Here is a 22,912-nt window from a genome sequence, read left to right on the forward strand (position 1 = left end):
ACTGGAAATAACTTTCCTGTGCATGCACATGTCTACAGGAACACTGAAACCAAGTTGCCAACTATTACATATAAGTGAGGAGTATGTTTGCCAGTAAGGGTCAATTAGAGCTAAGACTGGTTTAAGACAATTGGTAACACCTGTGAATAGCAGCAGGTGAGCATACAGCATTATAAAAAGTTGCAAACAGATGCGAGAATTAGCATGTGCAGTGAGATAAGAAACCGATATCTCTGTTAAGGCCTGGGGGTTCCATTGTCCAGAATGCTGCAATTTGTAACTTGGCAGTATCCCACTCTAGTCTGTTTCAGACATTTCTTTGCAATAAAACAGCTACTTTGATGTCCTCCACTGAATGTCCCGGGAAGTTTAACTGTTGTACAGTTTTCTCGGGTTTGTGATTCTTGATGTCAGATTTGTGTCCTTTGGTCGTTTTTATTCTGCCCTTCTATCAAGCAGTTCAGTGAAACATATGCTTTCTCAGCCCTTCTCCTTACAGAGACAAAAGCCAGGTTGAGAAAAACTGAATAGGTCAAGTTCACCCAGAAAGCTTTACAACCAATCAGGATTCGAACCTGGCTCTCCCAGATCCTAAATCCAACACTCTAACCATAACACCACGCTTTCGCTTACACCACATCAGTTAACTGGTTTAGGCTTGCAGAAGGTGGAGGTGGTCATAGAATCATAGAGCTGGAAGGGACCTCCAGGGTAATCTAGTCCACCCCCCTGCAGGAAATTGGCAACTACCTGCCCAGCCACCTGATTCCATGTACAGCTGATGATGAAGTACAATTCAGGTGATATAGTCCTGTAGATCAGGGGTAGTCAACCTGTGGTCCTCCAGATGTCCATGGACTACAATTCCCATGAGCCCCTGCCAGCGTTTGCTCAAGCCCAAGGGGGCCAGGACTCTCACTGAGAAAGAGGCCGATAAACCAACACAAATGATAGGAAGAGGCATCGAACTGGCTGCTCGGAACGACCAGGAACAGCCAGTTCCCAAGCACAGCTGACAGCTGCAGAAGCGGAAAGGATTAACCATGGCAGGTTGAACAGGGCAGAACGTAACTACACAGAACATCTCCCTGGATCTATCTGTTGTTATGTAGCCCTTTCTCCTTTCTAAAAACACTCTCCTGAACAACTCTGTTCCACATGAACACATGACGCTGCCCTGTAGTGAATCATAAAATCCTAGAGCGGGACGGGATAATGGAGGCCATCTAGTCCCACCCCCTGCTCAGTGCAGGGTCAGCCTCCAGCATCCAGGAGAAGGATCTGTCCAGCCGCTGCTTGAAGACGGCCAGTGAGGGGGAGCTCCCCACCTCCTCAGGCAGCCCCTTCCCCTGCTGAACTAGACTCCTAGAATCCTAGAGTGGGAAGGGGCCATGCAGGCCATCTAGTCCCTCCCCCTGCTCAGTGCAGGATCAGCCTCCAGCATCCAGGAGAAGGATCTGTCCAGCCGCTGCTTGAAGACGGCCAGTGAGGGGGAGCTCCCCACCTCCTTAGGCAGCCCCTTCCCCTGCTGAACTAGACTCCTAGAATCCTAGAGTGGGAAGGGGCCATGCAGGCCATCTAGTCCCACCCCCTGCTCAGTGCAGGATCAGCCTCCAGCATCCAGGAGAAGGATCTGTCCAGCCGCTGCTTGAAGATGGTCAGTGAGGGGGAGCTCCCCACCTCCTCAGGCAGCCCCTTCCACGGCTGAACTAGACTCCTAGAATCCTAGAGTGGGAAGGGGCCATGCAGGCCATCTAGTCCACCCCCTGCTCAGTGCAGGATCAGCCTCCAGCATCCAGGAGAAGGATCTGTCCAGCCGCTGCTTGAAGACGGCCAGTGAGGGGGAGCTCCCCACCTCCTTAGGCAGCCCATTCCACGGCTGAACTAGACTCCTAGAATCCTAGAGTGGGAAGGGGCCATGCAGGCCACCTAGTCCCACCCCCTGCTCAGTGCAGGATCAGCCTCCAGCATCCAGGAGAAGGATCTGTCCAGCCGCTGCTTGAAGACGGCCAGTGAGGGGGAGCTCCCCACCTCCTTAGGCAGCCCCTTCCACTGCTGAACTAGACTCCTAGAATCCCAGAGGGGGAAGGGGCCATGCAGGCCACCTAGTCCCACCCCCTGCTCAGTGCAGGGTCAGCCTCCAGCCTCCAGGAGAAGGATCTGTCCCACCCCCTGCTAAATGTCTCTCTAGCTGCTGCTTGAAGACCACCAGTGAGAGGGAGCTCCCCACGCCTATGAATCTTAAACCAATTCCTGCGGGTCCTCTCCTCTGCTGTCCACAGGAACCTTTCAAGTGGTCGTGTTCCAGAAAGGAGAAAGGGCCCTAATGCAGAGGCAGGGCAGTAATTCTTGCTCAGCAGTCTGGTTACAAGATGGGTGGGAGAAGCAGCAGACTAGATAAAATCCAGGGATTCTGGTGCCCTCTTATCAGCTAAGGCCACCGTAGCAAAAATCGGTTCACCGGGATGAAGGTAAAGGACACAGATGCTGATACCTGCACAGAAGTAGAGCTAGGCTTGTTAGCAGAGCAGGATCACCACCCCTGGGCCTGCTCAGAGCTCATTTTCATGCACAGAAGATGTGTAGAGTTGCATGTTCTGGGCGTATAAGGAAAGAGAGCTTGAGCCCATCCCAGGGTCTGCCCTTTGGGAAGGGACAGAGAGGAGAAATGGTAACAGAATATAAAAGAGGAATTTAAATTGTGGCATTTTGGTAGCTCCCTGTTCTCATAAACAAGAGCAGAGGCTCCCTTTATTTGCAAATAAATGTAATTCTGCTTACAAGAACATCAAGTCCTTTGGGGCTAACAAAGAGGGAGCCACTTTGGCCCAGCGCTCATAAATCTTTAAAATACTTCAGTCCACAGGACTTTTGCAGATTTTGTTATTTTTATTCCAATAGACACCGAGCGCTGGAATAGCCTGGCTTCCAGGGATTTCGGAGAACAGAACCGCAGGACACAAATGGATTCGGCAAGAAATGGGCCCTTTGCAATCAGTGATGTGCGGTACGAAGGTTTCCACAGGGCGCATGTATTTCAGTGGGCCATTTTCCCATCTGTTGGAACACACTGACGCATGACGTTAATTAGCAACTTCACAAATGGCTCCGAAACCAGCCAAACTCGGCGGGTCCAAAGTATTGGCAGAGAGAGAGCAAAACACCAGGCTGCCAAAATAATACAATAGTTTTTATTCAGAAGAGAAACAGCTCTGTAAATATGCAGCGAGAGACACCTGCATCGTAATTAACTGTTGTTTACAGTCTATTGCTCAACTGCTGTTCTGGAGGCAAGGGGGGAGAAAGTGGGCTCAAAGAGCAGGAAGTCTCCTGTTGAGCCCATCAGGACCCAGGAGGAGATAATCTGAAAATTATCAGGAGGCTCCTATCCTATATGTGCTAAATATACATCTCCTCCGATGTAGTTCTGGCATATTCCAACAAAACTGCAAAGGCGCGACCCTAAGAACAAACCATGCCTTGCTCTCGTTGAACTGCATGAAGGGCAGAGTTGAACTTATTTTCCCTGATCAAATATTTCCATCCCAAACAGCTGACTGTTCCAAACAACTCTCAGATATTTATATAACCCATAAAATTAACTGGCCATGTCCGGTTTACAAAAAGGCAAATAAAAGTCCTTCAAAAGAAAAAGGGAAAAACAACGAAGATGGATTTACAGCAAGGGAACATTCCCCAGTGCAGGAATTCCCAGAAAAGCTAAATCACCAATTACACCAAAGCTCTTCCCCCCTCTTAATCACACCATTATTAATTTATATACTTGTATGCCGCTTTCCTTCACAACAACTGTCCTGTGAAATAGGTTAGGCTGTCCCACAGTCACCCAATGAGCTTCCAAGGCAGACGGACTGGGGCTTAGAGCAAGAACCTGGACTTTGCATGCCAAAGGTCCCAAATTCAATCCCTTGCATCTCCAATGAATGGGATCACACAGGAGGTGAAAGGAAAGTCCTCTAGGATCTGTCCAGCCGCTGCCTGAAGACCGCCAGTGAGGGGGAGCTCCCCACTTCCTTAGGCAGCCCCTTCCACTGCTGAACTAGACTCCTAGAATCCCAGAGTGGGAAGGGGCCATGCAGGCCATCTAGTCCCACCCCTGCTCAGTGCAGGATCAGCCTCAAGCATCCAGGAGAAGGATCTGTCCAGCCGCTGCTTGAAGACCACCAGTGAGGGGGAGCTCACCACCTCCTTAGGCAGCCTATTCCACTGCTGAACTAGACTCCTAGAATCCCGGAGTGGGAAGGGGCCATGCAGGCCATCTAGTCCCACCCCCTGCTCAGTGCAGGATCAGCCTCAAGCATCCAGGAGAAGGATCTGTCCAGCCGCTGCTTGGAGACCCCCAGTGAGGGGGAGCTCCCCACCTCCTTAGGCAGCCCCTTCCACTGCTGAACTAGACTCCTAGAATCCTAGAGTGGAAAGGGGCCATAGAGGCCATCTAGTCCCACCCCTGCTCAGTGCAGGATCAGCCTCCAGCATCCAGGAGAAGGATCTGTCCAGCTGCTGCTTGAAGACGACCAGTGAGGGGGAGCTCTCCAACTCCTTAGGCAGCCCATCCCACTGCTGAACTACTTAGACTGTGAAGTTTTTCCTCCTGATATCTAGGCAATATCATTCGACTTGTAGTTTAAAGCCAGAACGGTGGTCCTCTCCTCTGCTGCCCACAGGGACCTTTCTCTGCTCTCCTCCAAGTGACAACAATCTTTCAGATCCTTCTAGGGAGCCCTCCTGCCCCCTCTCAGCCTTGTCTTCTCCAGGCTGGACATTCCCAAGTCCCTCCGCCTTTCGTCACAGGGCTTGGTCCCCAGACCCCAGATCATTCTCATCACTCTCCTCTGAACTCCCTTCAATTCTGCCGATCTCCTTTTGGAATTGAGGCCTCCAGAATTACCCACAGGACTCCAGGGGCGGTCTGACCAAAGTGGTATGCAGCTGGACTCTAATGTCTTGCATGGAGCATAACCTCTGCTTTACCCCCCAAACGTCTATCCTGGTGTCTCCAGCTGAAAGGACAAGCTGCCAGTCTGAGAAGACAATACTGACCTTTCTGGACCAAGGATCAGACAAGGCAGCTTCCTGTGTTTTTCGGGAGGGGCCATGGCTCCGCAGTCGAGCAGGTACTTGGCCTGCAGAAAGTCCCAGGTTCAATCCCCGGCAGCATCTCCAGTTCAAAGGACTAGGCAGGAGATGACCTCTTCCCGAGCCCTTGGAGAGCTGCTGCCAGTCTGAGTAGGCAAATCTGTCGTTGATGTCTGACTCGGTCACATGGCAGCTTCATGCGCCCAATCCGAAATGTTCATGGGACCCTGGCCTGCAATGAAGTGCCTCAGGATCACCTCCTGCCCTCTTTGAGACTTCTCTGGCCTTGGGGGCGGGACTCAGGAAGCAGATCGGCATGGAAAACATGCCCCAAAAGGAGGGAGCTGAAACATGGGGAGGCTTCACCAGCTGAGTGCAACGTTCTGCATTGAAGTGTCACGAGCCAAAGGACTGGACAGGTGGTATCTGGCTGTTACCTGTGAAATAGCGGGGGTGGGGTGGGGGATACACCCATTCCTTTGGGTCCAGTGGCACCTTCAGGACCAACACAGGTCTCTTCGGTGTGCATGCGTTGTCAGCTTCAAAAGTGCCACTGGTCTCCATCTCTGTTTTGCTGCTGCAGACCCACCCGGCATCCCACCCAAATCACGAGTTTTAGGGCATTGCAGGAGTCTGGACAGCGGACCCGATCCGCCAGCACTGCCCCCGGCTCTGTGCAGACCTCAGAAACTTTAACAGGAGTAGCATAAACGGCACAGATGCCTCCGGCTCCTTTTGGGGAAGGCACGTTCATCTGCAGGAGCAGAAACCGGGAGCGGGTGGGATTTGTGGGGTGTTTTCCAGGGGTCAGCGGTATCTCTCAGCCCGTGTTTGCGCAGGGAAGGGGGGAAGGAACTGTGAAGTGGCTTGTAAGGTAGGAAGGAAAGAGGAGGGGAAGGAAAGCAGGAAAGTGGGTCAGCGACTTAGCTGTGAAGTGGGTACAAATTGGCCATTAAGGAATCTCATAGGTCAGAAACGCAGACTTCTGCAGCACACAATCTCCGCTCCAGGCTTCTAGGGTCACTGGCCTCCGGAGAACGGCGGAGGGATTAAGCTGCCAGCTCCGTAGGAAGGAAGGAACGCAGAAGGCTTTAGCAGCGCTGTTCCAAAACGGATGTTATTCGCTGTTGGCCCGATTTAGAGAACAGCGGTGCAGGGAGCAGCCCTTTCATGCAGCAAATTTCCTTCCCTTAATGAACCACTATTTTTTTTTGTCTTCCTTGGAGCACTCTGTGTCACACAGAGGCCCAAACCCAGGGGCCATCAGGAGGTCCACCAGCAGGGCCAGAACTCCAGGAGCCCTCCCACTGGGGCCCCCCAAGCACCAAGGAGACAGAACATCCCTGCCCCAGACATAAGAACAGAAGAGGAGCCCTGTTGGGTCATGCCAGTGGACCATCCAGTCCAACACTCTGGGTCACTCAGGGGCTAAAGCCCAGGGTCCATCAGGAGGTCCACCAGCAGGGCCAGAACTCCAGGAACCCTCCCACTGTTCCCCCCTCCCCAAGCATCAAGAAGCCAGAGCATCCCTGCCCCAGGCATAAGAACAGAAGAGGAGCCCTGTTGGGTCAGGCCAATGGCCCACCCAGTCCAACACTCTGTGTCACACAGTGGCCAAAAGCCAGGGGCCATCAGGAGGTCCACCAGCAGGGCCAGAACTCCAGGAAACCCCCAACTGTGCCCCCCAAGCACCAAGAGGACAGAGCATCCCTGCCCCAGACATAAGAACATGAGAGGAGCCCTGTTGGGTCAGGCCAGTGGCCCACACAGTCCAACCCTTTGGGTCACACAAGGGCCATCAGGAGGTCCACCAGGAGGCCCACTTTCCTCCCAAAATGCGGTGTCACAGCTGACCATTCAACTCCTGTCTTCAGTATTCTGCTCCACAAACCTGCTTTGCTCTGGTCTTTCAGGGAAGCTTGCAGGACACTCTTGAAATGCCACCCGCAAGGAGACAGCCGAGCTTCGGACATCTCAAGAGGGCACGGTGTCCGTCAGGCGGGAAGGAAAGTCAACATGGCCTGGGCTGGGGCCACTTCAACCGAGGAAACCTGCCAAGCTGTCAATATCTGGACATTTCCAGTTCAGAAGAAACTCCGATAAGGGCATCCCTTGAGGTCAGGAAGGGGGAGTGCTTATGAACCAGAGCGAAGTCTCAGGTGCAGAGCCCCAAAATGCAGGGGGCTGGCTCATTTCCATGCAGGATCAGCCTCAGCCATCCAGGAAGGAAGATTGCATGGTAAAAACGGGTGGCGATCAAGGGTCGTTTCTGGCCCAGCAGGTTGGACACAGACACAAAATGGCGGATGCTGGAGGCAGAGCCAGCCACAAAATGGCTGCCCCAGCTGGCCTTCTATTTCTCGATGAAGGTCAGGGCTGCTCTCCAGGGTCTGAGGCCAAGGTCTTCCACATCCCCCACGGCCTGGTCCTTCCAACTGGAGATGCCGGGATTGAACCGGGGACCTTCTGCAGGCCATGCAAATGATCTGCCACTGCGCTGGTGGGAACCAAGAGCACCTCCCAGAGGGCAGAGAACGTGTCCATCCCTTCTCCAAAAGGGAGCAGAGGGCCAGGCCCAGCAGAAGACGGTCGCCATCTTTTCCTCCGGGCGTTCCCAGCTGGCCCCGGCTCACGATGGGTTCATTAGGCACATCCGGGGCTTGCTCGGGAGTAAGGACCACTTCATTTAGCGGCCGGTAATTGAGTGGTGGCGTGCTCGGTCTCTCTTTCGAAAGATTTATGGGAGCTTCATTTCTCTCTGTGTGGCAAGAGGGGAATGTTAAAGCGAGCCATCGATTTCTGCTTCAGTTCTGAATGGAGGGAGATGCTGCCTCCGTCACGTTTTAATGCACGGATCATAATGGCCCCTCGTCTGGGGGGGGGGGGCTGTTGGAGGAAGGGAGCAGGAGGAACTGCCTTGGAGGCAAGCAGGCCGATTTGGCGGGGCAAAGGCCACAGGGGATTACGGGATGTAGTTTGGGCTGACGAGGAGCTACCAAAATGCCCCAAACAAGGACAAAAAGGAGGTCTCAGAGGTGGGAGGGAAACCATCAAGATTAGGGTCTGGGGGAACCAGGTTCAAATCCTACGGGGAAAGCTGCTCACCCATGGCCTGAGATCATCGTAATTTGTAACCTGCTTTCCACACTGACTAAAACGTTTATTAGACTTGCAATCGACTTTGGATGCCAGGGAGAAAGGTAAACAATAAGCAAGGGGACATCATAGCAGCTGCCCCTGCTGGAGCAGACCAGGGGCCCATCTTGTCTGGCATCGCCCCTCACACAAGGGCCAACAAGGGCCTCAGAAGAGCCCTGCGGGGTCAGACCGGGGAGGATCCATCAGCATCCTGTCACCCACAGGGGCCAAAATACTTGTCCTGGAGGACAAACAGTGGGCACAGAGATAGAAGCCTTCCCCTAGCGTTGCCTCCTGGGGCTCATGTTCAGAGATATACTGCCTCTGCCCATGGAGGCTCCCTTCACTCAGCATGCCTTGATGGACCTCTCCACCATGAATCGGTCTTCATCTCTTTTAAAGCAACTCTTCTTGGGGCTGTCTCTACATCCCCTGGCAGTGAATTCCAGATTTCAATAGTTCTCTATGTAAAGTAGTATTTCCTTTCGTCCACCCTGAACCTACTGCCCACCAGCTTCAGGGGACGCCCTCTGGTCTTTTGGGAGAGGGAGAGAAGGTTCTCCTGGTCCTTTCTTCCCACTCCAGGCATAATCTGATGAACTTTTCTCCTCCTCCGTTTTCTAAACTGAACAGGCCCAAACTCTTCAGCCTTCCCTCCTTGGGAGGGGGATCCAACCCCCTAACCATTTTCGTTGACCTCCTTTGAAACCGGAAATGCATACAGGATACCGAATGAGGCTGCACCATCAATCTCTACTGGGGTCTAAAATCCTCGCTGTATTATTTCCAATTCTTTCCCTAATAAACCCCAACGCAGAGTTGGCCTTACTCACTGGTGCAGCACACTGGGCTGATCCCTTTCAGGAGGTATCTAATGCAGCCCTTCCATTCAGCTCCCCCATCCACCCCACTGCATGGAGCAGGGGGTTGGACTAGATGACCCAGGAGGTCCCTTCCAACTCTAGGATTCTAAATTCCGTCTAAACCTCCGGAAGAAGTTCCTGACAGTCAGAGTGGTTTCTCAGTGGAACAGGCTTCCTCGGGAGGTGGTGGGTTCTCCATCTTTGGAGATTTCTAAACAGAAGCTGGAGAGCCATCTCTGATGGAGAGGCTGATTCTGGGAAAGCTCAAGGGGGTGGCAGGTGACAGTGGATGATCAAGAGGGATGTGAGTGTCCTGCACAGTGCAGGGGGTTGGACTAGATGACCCAGGAGGTCCCTTCCCACTCTAGGATTCTATGATTCTAAATTCCGTCTAAACCTCCGGAAGAAGTTCCTGACAGTCAGAGCGGTTTCTCAGTGGAACAGGCTTCCTCGGGAGGTGGTGGGTTCTCCATCTTTGGAGATTTTTAAGCAGAGGCTGGAGAGCCATCTGACGGAGAGGCTGATTCTGTGAAGGCTCAAGGGGGTGGCAGGTGACAGTGGATGATCAAGAGGGATGTGAGTGTCCTGCACAGTGCAGGGGGTTGGACTAGATGACCCAGGAGGTCCCTTCCCACTCTAGGATTCTGTGATTCTATGATTCTAACTGCAAAGCCTCTCAAGAAACCAGGGGAGGAGATCATGCCCTCTCCTTCTCCCAGGGCACAAACTCAGCTGCTGCACAAGCCATCCGTCCAAGAGGGAATCTGGCGGCCACCCAGTAACCGTCCGGGTGGTCTCGCGGAGAGAGAGGCACAGAGAGCCACGATAAATCACACGGAAGGCCAGCCGTAGTCTTCGCCCGGGATGAATTCCATCTGCAGGGAAAGAGCGTTTGACGAAAGAGCCTCGGGCCTCTGAGCTCCAGAGCTGATCATTTCCTCTATTAAGCAAAGGAAACACACTCCCCAATCCGCAGGCTCAGGCACAAGGCCAGATCAGAAAGGGAACTGGGTTTTGTTCGGAACTACAAAAGGAGAAGCAGGCTTATTGCTAAGACCTGGATAAAATCTGGAATCTCTTCTGCGGTCGTGTTGAACAGCTGCAGAATTTTTGCTCAACTCCCCTTTCCTTCCCAGATTTCTGAAATCCCAAACCACGAATTCGGGAACCCCTGGAGGTCATCCAGTCTAGCTCCAGCTGACCAGGGTTATGTGTCCATGTCTCCCAGTGGCAGAGCGGATGATTTGAACACAGAACACCCTTGGTCCAACTGCAGGGAACTCCTCTTAGAGGACCCCAGACCTGCGTGAAACCAGAGGAGGAAGAAGAGGAACTGGTTTTTTACACCCCAAGTGGCTAACAAACACCTTTTCCTTCGTCTCCCCACAACAGAAACCCCGGAAGGCAGGTGGGGCTGAGAGAGCTCAAAGAGAACTAGGACTAGCCCAAGGTCACCCTGCTGGCTGCATGTGGAGGAGGGGGGAATCAAACCCAGTTCTCTTAACCACTTAACCACAGTGACCCTCTCATGCTGGTTCTCAGGGCACTCCCAGAGCAAATGGTTTCAGGTAAATCAAGTGAGTGAGCCAAACTTCATGCTGTAGGAGGGATCTGCCCCTATTGCTGCCAAGACAGCTTTGAACTGAGAGCCAGACCAGGTGTAGAGGTTAGACCAGGGGTAGTCAAACTGCGGCCCTCCAGATGTCCATGGACTACAATTCCCACGAGCCCCTGCCAGCGAATGCTGGCAGGGGCTCGTGGGAATTGTAGTCCATGGTCATCTGGAGGGCCGCAGTTTGACTACCCCTGGGTTAGAGGCTCTGGGAGATCCAGGACTTCCAGGACTCGGGACCCGCTGACACACAATACCTCCATCATACCTGGATCGAGCCTCAATTCACTGATCTGCATCCAGCCCTTTACTGCTTCCAGGCAGCGATCAACCATCTCAACTTGACTTCAGCATACTGATGCATACCCCACTCCTAAATGCCTCATGGCCTCTCCCAGCAGATTCAAAGGGATGCTAAAGAGCATGAGAAACAGAACCGAATCCTGGGGAACTAACTCCAGGTGAAAGTTCACAGTCAGAGTAGTTCAGCAGTGGAAGGGGCTGCCTAAGGAGGTGGTGAGCTCCCCCTCCCTGGCAGTCTTCAAGCAAAAGTTGGATACACACTTTTCTTGGATGCTTTAGGATGCTTAGGGCTAATCCTGCATTGAGCAGGGGGTTGGACTAGATGGCCTGTGTGGCCCCTTCCAACTCTAGGATTCTGTGATTCTAGTTCAGCGGTGGAATAGGCTGCCTAAGGAGGTGGTGAGCTCCCCCTCACTGGCAGTCTTCAAGCAAAGGTTGGATACACACTTTTCTTGGATGCTTTAGGATGCTCTGGGCTGATCCTGCATTGAGCAGGGGGTGGGACTAGATGGCCTGCATGGCCCCTTCCCACTCTAGGATTCTAGGAGTCTAGTTCAGCCGTGGAATGGGCTGCCTAAGGAGGTGGGGAGCTCCCCCTCACTGGCAGTCTTCAAGCAAAGGTTGGATGCACACTTTTCTTGGATGCTTTAGGATGCTCTGGGCTGATCCTGCACTGAGCAGGGGGTTGGACTAGATGGCCTGTATGGCCCCTTCCAACTCTAGGATTCTATGATCGAGAAAAATCTGTAGTTACTTTCTGGAGCCTAATATAGAGGTAAAAGAAGAGTTGGTTTTTATACCCTGCTTTTCACTACCTGAAGAAGTCTCAAAGCAGCTTCCAATCACCCTCCCTTCCTCTCCCCGCAATAGACACCCTGTGAGGGAGGTGGGGATGAGAGAGCTCTGACAGAACTGCTCCAGGAGAAGAGCCCCTGGAGATCTGTGCTGGCAGGGGCTCATGGGAACTGTGCTGGCATCAAGTGCTGGCAGGGGCTCATGGGAATTGTAGTCCATGAACATCTGGAGGGCCACAGGTCGACTAGCCCTGGTCTAGATAATACGTTTCCTACGAGCGTGCCTGCCGTTGGGTCTCCACTACCCTCCCCAGCACTTTGCCCCAAAAGGGAATATCGGCCACCAGGCGGTAGTTACGTAATACCTCTGGTTCCAAGGAGACCCTCTTGAGGAAGGGGTGTACCACAGCTCCTCTGAGGGAACTGAGCACCCTTAAAGAAGCATTTCTCGTTCCCCGGACCCTCCCCCCAGCATGTCTAGGGTTTTTTCAAGGCAAGAGAAGTTTTTGGGGGGAGAGACTGAGCTTGCTGTCGTCTGCCATCACAACAACCCTGGACCTGGGGGTCTCCCATTTAAATTCCAGCCTGGCCCAGGCCTCTTTAGCTTCAAGGATCTGACCAGCGACCCCCCCCCCTCCAAAGAGCAACCAGGTATAATCCTGCTTCACTTCCAAGATGCAATGAGATCAAGCCACAATGTGGGAGCCATGTCAGGGGAAACTGCAAAAAAGCAAGAGTGTGTGTGTGTGTTTGTGTGTGCATTACACATACACACACAATATTAACGTCACCTGCCCTTCCAGCATCTTCCACGGCTGGAGAGGAAAGGTCAGGCTCCTCTCTTCCAAAACAGAAATTCCTCATTTGCAGCTAAGCTGTGCTATTCCCAAAACAACGACAGGTTTGCAAAATTATCAGGGCTCCACCAAGCAAAAGGGGTGGGTGTGGGGGGGGGGGCAGGAGCTGACTTGAAGCAGCTTCAGTCATGGGAAACATGTCTTGATAGGGTTGCCAACCTCCAGGTTGTGGCTGGAGGCCTTCCACTATTACAACTCATCTCCAGGTGACGAGCTCAGTTCACCCGGAGAAAAGGGCCCCTCTGGAAGGTGGGCTTGATGGCAGTTTAGCCCACAGAAGACCCCTCCCCTTGCCCCCAACCCTGCCCTCTTCAGGCCACACCCCCAAAATCTACAGGCCTGTCCCAACCAAAGACGGCAACCCTTTATAAAGTTCAGTTTCTTGAGCTACTGTCCAGCAAAGGTGCAAAAGCAAGCCCAGGCTGCTTTTGCAGATAGATCTCCCAAACGTGCCGAAACGGGAAGGTTTCAGCACAGGCCTTTTTCTTTACAGCATCTCTACTTTTATAAGACAGATACAATCCAAGTTCCTAGCCCTCATGGCTGCAGAGTTCATTTCGAAGTTTACATTCCACATTCTTAACCTACGACGGTTCCAGGAGCCAGTAAAATAGCGGTAAAAAATACAGCACACTTTTGAACAAAGATCCGACATGGGGGGGATTGGAAGCCATAAAAGAGATCCACTACTCCCTGGCCACCAAATCCAGCGATAAAAAAGCCAATAAAACAACAGGGAACAATAACCCAGCAACATTTTGGGGAGGGAGGGAAGGAAAGAGAGAGAAAAAGAGAGAGGCTGGGGAGGGACGGAGATCTAAAAGCCGGAAGATAAATAGAGAGTTGTTCCCATGCAGTGCCTAAAGTCACGCAGAAATCTCTGAAGGGGTTGGATCCAGACAGCCATTTTGCATCAGTGGAAGCTCCAGAAACAGCCTCAACCAAAATCCATGACGCAAAAAAGCAGACACAACCAGAGACCACAAAAGCACGGCCGGATTCGACTTGCGGAAGAAAGACGCAAAGTGTAGACCCGGCTAGAGGGACACCCATCATGCACCGCTGTCCAGGTGGTGTAACGGTTACCCCGCCTTCGCCCCCCAAGGGGACCTGAACTCGTCCTCCTCTCCTCTATTCTACCCTCACAACAACCCTGCAAGGCGGGTTAGCTGAAAGAGTGGGACTGGCCCATGATCACTCAGAGAGGGCAGAGTGGGGATTCAAATCTGGGCGTCTCAGATCCTTGTCCAACACTTGAAACACTAGACCAGGGGTGGCCAAACTGTGGCTCTCCAGATGTCCGTGGACTACAATTACCATGAGCCCCTGCGAGCGGCAGGGGCTCATGGTAATTGTAGTCCACGGACATCTGGAGAGCCACAGTTTGGCCACCCCTGCACTAGACCATGCTGGCCCTGGGCTCTAGGATCGGCAGGTGTGAACTTTAGCTGTTGCGCCACCGTAACATGCGATGGTACGCGCACGGCGCATCAGAAGCCGGACAGAAGCACCGTGGACACGGAGGGGGATCTCCCCTCCTCCTTTTCCTATCCTCACCCACTTGGGTTTTGTCGGGAGGGCCGTGGGCTCAAAGGGACACGAGGAAGAGAAGAGAGGCATGCGCGCACATACAGTTGCCAGCTGGTGTTTGGAGAATCCATGCGCGTGTCACCCACAGGTCCACCGCCACAGACAGAAAGAGAATGCTCATCCAGTCTGCCCACACACGCAACCGCCAGCCAAGGCATTATGCAAGAGAGAAAACAGACAGTGACTACACACCCCAAGCTGCCTTGGGGGGCCGAAAACCCCACCAACTCCAACGTTCAGGGCTCGACAACAGCTGGAGGCTCACAGCACCCCCAGCCTGCTGCTTCCCCAGAGCATGAGACAGATACAGCTTACTGCCTCGGACTATGGAGGTTCGGCACTCCCAGCTAGCGGCCTGAAGTGGACTCGCGTCCTCACCGTTTTGGTGTACCATGAGAACAAACCAGGACCGTCCGAAAATTCCTGTAACGCTTCCAAGGCAACAGTTGCACGGAGGTGGCTTGCCACGGCTGGCCTCTCCGTAGCAGCCCCAAATATTCTTGGTGGTCTCCCATCCAAGTACGGACCGAGACTGGCTCTGTTAATCTGCCAAGATCAGGCTTGTCTGGGCCATGCAGAGACCCACAGAGGCAGTTGGACATGGCCTGCCTCTCCATAGCAGCCCCGAATTTCCTTGGCGGTCTCATATCCCAGGGGTAGTCAACCTGTGGCCCTCCAGATGTTCATGGACTACAATTCCCATGAGCCCAGGGGCTCATGGGAATTGTAGTCCATGAACATCTGGAGGACCACAGGTTGACAACCCCTGTCATATCCAACTACTAACAGGGGCCAAACAGGGGCTTAGCTTCCAGGGCGTCCCAAGACTGGCCTAGCCTGGGCCACCCAGATATGCACACAAGATACGCAGAGGATATTGGCCCTCACTTGCCTCTGCGTAGCAACTGCATTTTCCTTAATGCTTTCCCATCCAGATCCTAAGCACACCCAACCGTGTTTAGCCTCTGAGAGCTGCTGGGATGAGGCTAGCCAGGTCAAGGCACAAGACACAGAGAGGTGGTTTCCCTCTGCGTAGCAACCCTGGACTTCCTTTCTGGTCTCCCACCCAAGTTCTAACCAGGGCCGACCCTGCTTAGCTTCGGGAAGGTACCAAGATCAGGCTCGGCTGGTTCAGGCAGGGCCGGGGAAGGGACTCCTGGACCCTGTCAATCAATGACACCAGGAAGCCCCAAAGAGGGCGGGGGGGGGGGATGCCTGCTCCTGCTCCTGCCCGGTCCCCACGGAGGTGACAAATCCTGCCCCGGATCCCCCCCCCCCCCGCCCCGGGATCCCTCCTCGGCCTCTTGTTGAAACTGACCTATTGAAAGGGATCTGCCAAAATCTTGATCTATTACAAGGCACTGCGATTATCTCGCTATTAAATGCGAAGCTGCGCCCGGGGCTCCAAAGGGAGCCGCGCCAGAGCGCTGCGCCACCGCCCGCGACTGGGGGCGACACGCGAGCTCCCCCCGCACACGTGACGCTTCCACGCCCGCCAGGCAGGCACAGGCACAGGCGGGCGAGTGCGGGTCGAGAGGCCGGCGGCAGGCAAACGCGCAGGGTCGGCGGCGCCGCAGCGTCACGTGTGAACGGCGCCCGGGAGCCCCATCTTGCTCGCCAAGCCCGTGGCGGATGCCGGTGGGGAAGGCAGGCGGCCTGCTCCCGAGGAAGCCCGTTGGGGCGAGGCGGAGAGAGCCAGGGCCGTGGCGCAGAGCGCAGCCGCTTCCTTCCCTCGCCCGCCCGCCCGCCGCGGCGCCCACTGACCTGGTGCCTTTGTCGCCCATGGCCGGCCCGGAGACACGCCCGACGGCCGCCGCTGGTGCTGCCGGTGCGGACCCCGGGGCAAGGCGGGCGGGCGGGCGCCGGTTGGGGAGGTCCCGCTGGCGCGGCCGGAGAAGCGCGACGAAGGCGGCCGCCGTCCCCAGCTGGCCCGGACTCGCCCCGCCGCGCCGCTCCGCTCGGCTCCTCTCCGCCTTGCCTGCCCCGATTGGCCGACGCCTCCCTGGCCGGGGCGGAGCGGAGCGCAGAGCAGGGAGGGAGGGAAGGAAGGAAGGCGGGCCGGCGACGGCGAGAGCAGCCCGGGCGCCTCCCCAGCCGTCCACACGGAGCCCGATGCACGTGTACGCGCCGGGCGGAGGGCTCCAGCGGGTAGGGTTGCCAGCCTCCAGGGGGGAACTGGGGATCCAGCTCCTCTCCAGACTGCAGAGCTCAGCTCCCCTGGAGAAAAGGGCTGCTCGGGAGGAGGGCTCTGTGGCCTTGGACCCCAGATCGCCAGGAGTCCCCTGACCTGGAGCTGGCAACCCCATTCCCCCGTGTGTGTGTGGGGGGGGGGCTTTGTCCGGATCGCCGTTTAGCCCCGATGCGACTTGCGGGGCGCTGTGGCGATCCCTGTAGCCGACCTCGCAGGGCTGCTAGCAGGATCTGGAAGAGGAGGGTGCGAAGCGAACGACGCGCTCGAGACGTCTCCACGCCGCCTTTCCACCCCCTCCAAGGCCCAGGGCTGGATTTGCCGGCTGCCAACCCTCCAGGCGGGACCTGGAGATCTCCCAGGGTTACAACCGACCCCTGGAAGGAATGGCTGCTTCCGAGATCACTCTATGCGGCTGAGGCCTCCGTAAATCCTCCAGGAAATCCCTACCTGGAGTATTGGCAGCCCTGCCTAGCTAGGAAGATCTGGGAGGGGGAGCCGGAGGATGAGCATAAGACCCCCCCCTCCCCAGCAGCCATTTTCTCCAGGGGGACAGATCTCCATCATCTAGAGATGAGTTGGAATCCAGATCTCCAGATCCCACCTGGAGGTTGGCAGCTCTGAAGACAGGCCCCAGTGGCAGCAGGCCCTCTGGACATGCTCAGTAGCACGGTGGCAGAATGGACCCCCCCCCCATGGCGATGGATCAGAGAAAGGGGGAAAGGCCGCCACCCTGTGGCCAAACCAGTTCTCACTTGCTAAGAATGCAGGTAGATTCTTGCCATTACAGCCCCAGGCAGCTGCTTACCTGCCGGCGGGGCATTCGTTAAAAATACAGGTGGACTTGATTCTGACTCAGCACAACTGGGCTGCTTCTTTCCTGATGCGTCCCCCTACCTGGGTCCTTTGACTTCTGTCATTTTGTTAAATCCACGTGGGTCACCGTGTGGGTCCCAGAGCACCTTTAAGACCCACAACGATTTATCCAAGGCGGGAGCTTTTGAGCGCATGCACAGAGGGCATGCAGCCAGCTGGTTAACCTTGGGCCAGTCACAGCCCTGATAAAGCTGTTCTCACAGAGCAGCTCTCTCAGCTTCACCGACCTCACGGAGGAAAGGGAAGGCAATTGTATGCTGCTTTGAGACTCCTCCTGGTAGAGAAAAGCGGCATATAAGAGCCATCTTCTTCTAGATGCCTGGAAAAAGGAGAGGGGTCTTACCGGAGGAGGGATTCTTAGTTGGCTCACTCAGTATTCTTGCCTTTGGCCTACGCAAGGCTCTATTTTAAAACCACGCGTTCACCTTAAAAGGCGGGCTTTAAACACAGTTCCTGCCTGAAATCTTGAAGTCTAACTTTGAAGCGGCCTTCAGGTGGGTCACCTTGTTGGTCTGAAGCGACAGAACGCAGTTCAAATCCAAAATCCAGGAGCCCCTTGAAGACCAACCACGTTTTATTCAAGGTATAAGCTTTCGGGTGTGAGCACCCGAAAGCTTATACCTTGAATAAAACGTGGTTGGTCTTCAAGGCACCCCAGACTCAAACTTTGTTGTGTTAAGAGTTCTCTCAGTGCTGGCTGCCATGTTGGTTTGCTGGCAGTGGTAGGAACGAGCCAGAATCCAGGAGCACCTTCCAGACTCGCAACATTTGGGGTTCCTTCAGCGCGTCCCTGCCACCAATCTTGTTAGTCCTTGTTAGTGCTACTGGACTCTGACTTTTTCTACTGTTACGTGACATGGGACCTCCATTTCTGACATTTTGTGCTTGGCTCGGCCTCCCGTGACGGCCATTTTGTTGTTGGCTCCACCTCCTGCGGCAGCCATTTTGTTGCTGGCTCCACCTCCTGCGGCAGCCATTTTGTGATTTTGCCCACCACCCTTTGTCAGAATTCCAAAGTTCCCCACAGGCTGAAAAAGTGTGGAGACCCCTACAAACGAGAGAGAGAGAGAGAGACATTATGGGCCAAGTCACAGATTGGAGAAACAGGAAGAAAATATTTCAACATCTCTGTAAGAGGTCCACCTAAGAGTTGCCAACTCTGGGTTGAAAAATACTTGGGAGATTTTGGGTGGAGCCAGAGGAAAGTGGGGTTTGGGGAGGGACCTCAGCAGTCACTGATTCCAGGGGAACGGATCCTGGTCACCAAGAATAGCAGAAAGCAACCCTGGACCAAGCTGCACAGTCCCTTCCAAAGGTATGTCCTACACTAGAGCTTTAGATGGAAACAAGATTGACATATGCCTTTGGTGGCTAAAGGCCCAGGAGTCTTCACTGGCAGCCATGCCCAAGCCAAACTTCCATGCAAAGGCTGGCTTGCCAACTCCAGGTTGGGAAAATCCTGGAGTTTTGGGAGGGGAGCCTGGATTCCAGCGTGGCAGGGACCTCAGGAGGGCGTAAGGCCATGGGGTCCACCCTCCAAAACAGCCAGTTTCTACAGGTTGGGGGGGTAGGGGGGGTTGATCTCCATCTCCCAAAGATCAATTTGAATGCCGGGCAATCGCCAGGTCCCACCTGGAGGTTGGCAAGCTTAATAGAGCACGAAGGATATGTATTTACAAGGAATAATAATAAGCCATTACAGAACACTTAAGAGTTCTGTTCCATCAAAACCATCCTGGAGAACTTCGATCCGAATGATGCTTTCTTACAAAAGAGGTCTGCCAGTTGACTACAGGAGAGAACGTGACCAATTTTGGAACCTTTAATAAATTTTGGAACCTTTAATGAAGCCAACTAGTTAAAATCAAAAGGCCGTTTCGGAATGTGAACTGCACAGTCCAGGAACAGCTTAAACATTATCTGCGAATTGCTAAGAGCACCGGAGACAGGACAACTCCCAAGTGTCCATCATCTCTGCCCGTGGGAAGGAATTGTGGATTCGGAGAGGCCTGACCCCAGGTGAGGCATCTGTAACGGAGCTTTAGTTGTGGAGGTTGATGGTCTGCACATGGTCCAGTTCCTCAAGCATCTCCTGCAGCCCGGCCAGAAAGTCTTCGTTGTCCATCACAGACTCCAGATATCCCTTGATGAATTTCAGCTGGTCAAATAAGTTCCATCTGCCCAGGTTCTGCTCCGTCACGGGGTGGTTGGCCAACCGCTCCAGATGCTGGCCCTGGCCTACAAGCAGGCCACGGAGACTCTTCAGGCAGCTGAGGCGGCTTCCTGGCCGCAGTTCCTCCAGGTATCCGTGGAGGACGCTCAGGTGCTCCAGACAATATTCTCCGTCCCAGTCGTTGTCTCCGACGGCCTCTAAGAAGTCCTTCATGTCCAGCAGAGTCTCATGAGCCTCCTTTGGGGCAAAGCGAGACACTGGGCCGGACATCGGCCGCAGGGTCTGCTCCACTTGGACCACGACCTCGGGGACCTTCCACGCGGAAGCGGCAACCAGGACAGACTTCATCTCCCTCGCGATTTTGGAAAGGTTGTGGAGGAACGGGAAGAAGCCGTTGTCCTCCAGCGACTCCAGGATGGCCTGGGTGCAGTTGATGAAGCTGGCTGTGGAGGTGAGCTGCCATGGGTCTTCCTCCCCCAAGGACACCTTCTCTAATTCTGCCCCAAGCTCAGCCAAGGTGTCTGGGAGCAGAGCCAGGCTTTGGATGTAGTCATCTTCCCCCATCAGCGGCAGGAGGTCCTGGACCAAGGAACACATGAACAAACATGAGGCTGCCTTGGCCCATCAAGGTCCGTATTGCCCATTCAGGCTGGCAGCCGCTCTCCAGGGTCACAGGTGAGGGCTTCCGCATCACCTGTCGCCTGGTCCTTCCTTCTGCCTGCTGAATAGAGGCTCTGCCACAGAGCTATGCCCTCTCCCCATGAAGCTGCGTTCTACTGAATCAGTCCCTTGTCTTGGCTTTCACACACAACGCAGAACTGAACTATATGAAGGGGGGCTTTACTGCCCAGGTAATAAAACCACACCCATGCAGACATAGGAGGAAAGGTTGGGGGAGCTTGGTCTGTTTAGCCTGGAGAGGAGATGACTGAGAGGGGATCTGAGAACCATCTTCAAGTCTTTAAAAGGCTCCCCTATAAAGGGTGGACCAGAGTTGTTCTCTCTTGCCCCAGAGGGACGGACCAGAACCAATGGGATGAAATTAATGCAAAAGAAATTCCATCTCAACCTCCGGAAGAAGTTCCTGACAGTCAGAGCGGTTCCTCAGTGGAACAGGCTTCCTCGGGAGGTGGTGGGTTCCCCATCTTTGGAGATTTTTAATCAGAGGCTGGAGAGCCATCTGACGGAGAGGCTGATTCTGTGAAGGCTCAAGGGGGTGGCAGGTGACAGTGGATGAGCGAGAGGGTGGTGAGTGTCCTGCATAGTGCAGGGGGTTGGACTAGATGACCCAGGAGGTCCCTTCCATCTCTAGGATTCTAATTCTAATAAAAGGGTCCACAAACCTCCATGGATAAATGATTAGGGACTGTGTTCTATACCAGGGTAGAGCTTATTGTAACCAGAATCCTATACCATTCAACGTGTCGCACAAATTGTTTTCTTCCATTCTTTTCTGGTTAGTTCCAGACTTCTATAGTCATACAGTGTGTATCTCAAATTAATTTATATAATGTTTAATAATTTTTAAAATTGAAATTTCAGATTTTTTTCAATTATTATTTTGGATGTCTTTGCTAAGAATTTTTATGAGGGATTTTTTATAAAGATAGAAAAAGAGAGGAAAGAGTACTTTAAAAAAAGGAATAAGAAAGACAAAGCAAAAGAACAATAATCAACAATCAACGATAATGCAATACAACTTCCATACAATACTGCCAGGTGGGGGCCAATAATCTAGAAGCATCTGCATTGTCTCCCTCCTGTGACAACCCTCCCCGCCCCCCCAAAAAAAACAAGAATACCTTTGGGCAATTATTAGAATCCCCTTCCCTATCCTCTCCCCACAACAGACACCCTGCGAGGTAGGTGAGGCTGAGAGCTCTGTCAGAACTGCTCTGTGAGAACAGCTCTGACATAGCTACGATGAGCCCAAGATTACCCAGCTGGCAGCATGTGGGGGAATGGGGAATCAAACTCGGCTGGCCAGATTAGCTGCTGTTAACCACTACGCTCTGCTGGGTAATCCACTAGCAAGAAAGGCAGCCTATAAATAAATTGCATTAAAAATACAAAAATTCTTCTTTCGACACCTCAAAGAGCAGTTTACGTGTGGTCCACAGATAAGCCATTTCCCTCTTTGGCTCTCTTTTTAGACTCCCCCAATGCTCTTCCAAGCTATTTTCAATCACAAATGAGGACAAGAAAATCAGAGAGCAGAGAATTCCCAGGCCCCCTAATTTGTGCAAATCAGATAAATAATGGCCATAACATTTCTAAAAATAACCCTCCTCTCACTTCTTAATGAATGCACCTGACCTCCAGAGAAATCAGGAACGGCGCTTCTGCCAAGGACGGAAAAAACAGCCAAAACTAGGAATCCCCCACTCCCTTCTTAAAGGAACTCCCCGCATCACAGGTGTCAGGTGTTTCTTGATGGTCCTGGAAGGGTTTCCCGAATGGGTGGGAGTTAATTATTTTAAATATATATTTTTTAATTTGTTACATTTATATCAGGTGATTTGACCACACACGGCCATGTCTACCCACCACGCCCCTCCCAAAATGGCCAGATGGGCCTGGAGGGGTCAGGAAGGGGAGGGAGGTGGGCGTGTCCACAGCTCTGCATCCCAACCACCTTCTGCATGATTGTGCCACTTCTGGGGTTTCTCGAAGCCTGAAGAGGGTTTCAAGGGGTCCTCGGTGGTCAAAACGCTGAGAAAGGCTGGTCCAGCCACTGCCGGAGAGTCCTGGAACGACCAGGTTAGAGGGCCTGTGGACACCCTGCAGGGGACCCCCTGAAATACAGGCTCTCTTGCATCTCACCCATCTGCACGCGAGGAGACCCCAGTAAAGGCAGAGACGCTATCGTGGATCTAGGAACGTTTCCCTATCCTGCCTTTTGAGCAAACCTCAGAGGAGTCCCGTGCTAAGGACCTCCCGAGCATCTCTTTTCTCCAGGGGACGGATCTCTGTAGCCTAGCCTGCAGATGGGCTGTGATTCTGGAGAATCCCCAGGTCCCCCCCTGGAGGGTGGCATCCCAACTCTGGCCCCTTTTGGGTTTCGAGAAAAACAAGCTCTGGTCCTTTAATGGTGGTTTGCTGGGCTATTACTTACCGGCTGACTTTGTTTGCCTCCATGCCAGAATTTCTACAAATTAAGTTTCTCTGAATGGGACAGGAAATTGAAAGACACACACACAGAGGGGAGGGGAGGGGCTTGACACAAAAAGATTGACCCGGGGGGGGGGGGGGATCTAGGGTTGCCATCTCAGGGGTGGGAGTCTTTAAGACAGGGGTAGTCACCCTGTGGTCCTCCAGATGTCCATGGACTACAATTCCCATGAGCCCCTGCCAGCGTTTGCTGGCAGGGGCTCATGGGAATTGTAGTCCATGGACATCTGGAGGACCATAGGTTGACTAC

General features: G+C 53.6%; 2 protein-coding genes across 8 annotated transcripts in view; both read right to left on the bottom strand.

The window, feature by feature from the left end:
- The window catches only part of ARRB1 (arrestin beta 1), a 101,179-nt gene extending 84,680 nt beyond the window's left edge, over window positions 1-16,499 (bottom strand). For 4 of the 5 annotated variants that reach the window (XM_077341153.1, XM_077341151.1, XM_077341152.1 and 1 more), the window contains exons 1-2: window positions 16,019-16,499; window positions 14,297-14,380 (exon numbers count right to left, since the gene is read on the bottom strand). In XM_077341153.1, the coding sequence (XP_077197268.1) occupies window positions 14,297-14,380; window positions 16,019-16,038 (104 nt within the window). In that variant the 5' untranslated portion in view covers window positions 16,039-16,499. The remainder of the gene's footprint in view (window positions 1-14,296; window positions 14,381-16,018) is intronic. The other variant, XM_077341155.1, reaches the window with a different exon arrangement.
- A 2,626-nt stretch (window positions 16,500-19,125) lies between these two features.
- On the bottom strand, window positions 19,126-22,685 carry LOC143839315 (uncharacterized). 3 transcript variants are annotated; one of them, XM_077341158.1, is made up of 2 exons: window positions 21,808-22,685; window positions 19,126-20,070 (listed from the first exon to the last, which is right to left on the bottom strand). In XM_077341158.1, the coding sequence occupies exon 2, from the start codon at window positions 20,053-20,055 to the stop codon at window positions 19,360-19,362; it is 696 nt and encodes a 231-aa protein (XP_077197273.1). In that variant the 5' UTR covers window positions 20,056-20,070; window positions 21,808-22,685; the 3' UTR covers window positions 19,126-19,359. The 3 variants fall into 3 exon arrangements, with proteins under 3 accessions (XP_077197273.1, XP_077197274.1, XP_077197272.1); XM_077341159.1 differs by having other exon boundaries at window positions 21,787-22,685; XM_077341157.1 differs by having other exon boundaries at window positions 21,582-22,685.
- Window positions 22,686-22,912: the final 227 nt, after the last annotated feature.

Source organism: Paroedura picta, chromosome 6 (assembly GCF_049243985.1).
Source record: "Paroedura picta isolate Pp20150507F chromosome 6, Ppicta_v3.0, whole genome shotgun sequence".
Taxonomy (NCBI): domain Eukaryota; kingdom Metazoa; phylum Chordata; class Lepidosauria; order Squamata; family Gekkonidae; genus Paroedura; species Paroedura picta.

Coding starts and splice junctions, on each gene's coding strand:
- LOC143839315 (XM_077341157.1), bottom strand. CDS start 21,620: ATGGCTTATCTGTGGACCACACGTAAACTGCTCTTTGAG. Junction 20,071..21,581: donor CACGTAAACTGCTCTTTGAG/GTGTCGAAAGAA, acceptor TCCTTGGTCCAG/GACCTCCTGCCGCTGATGGG.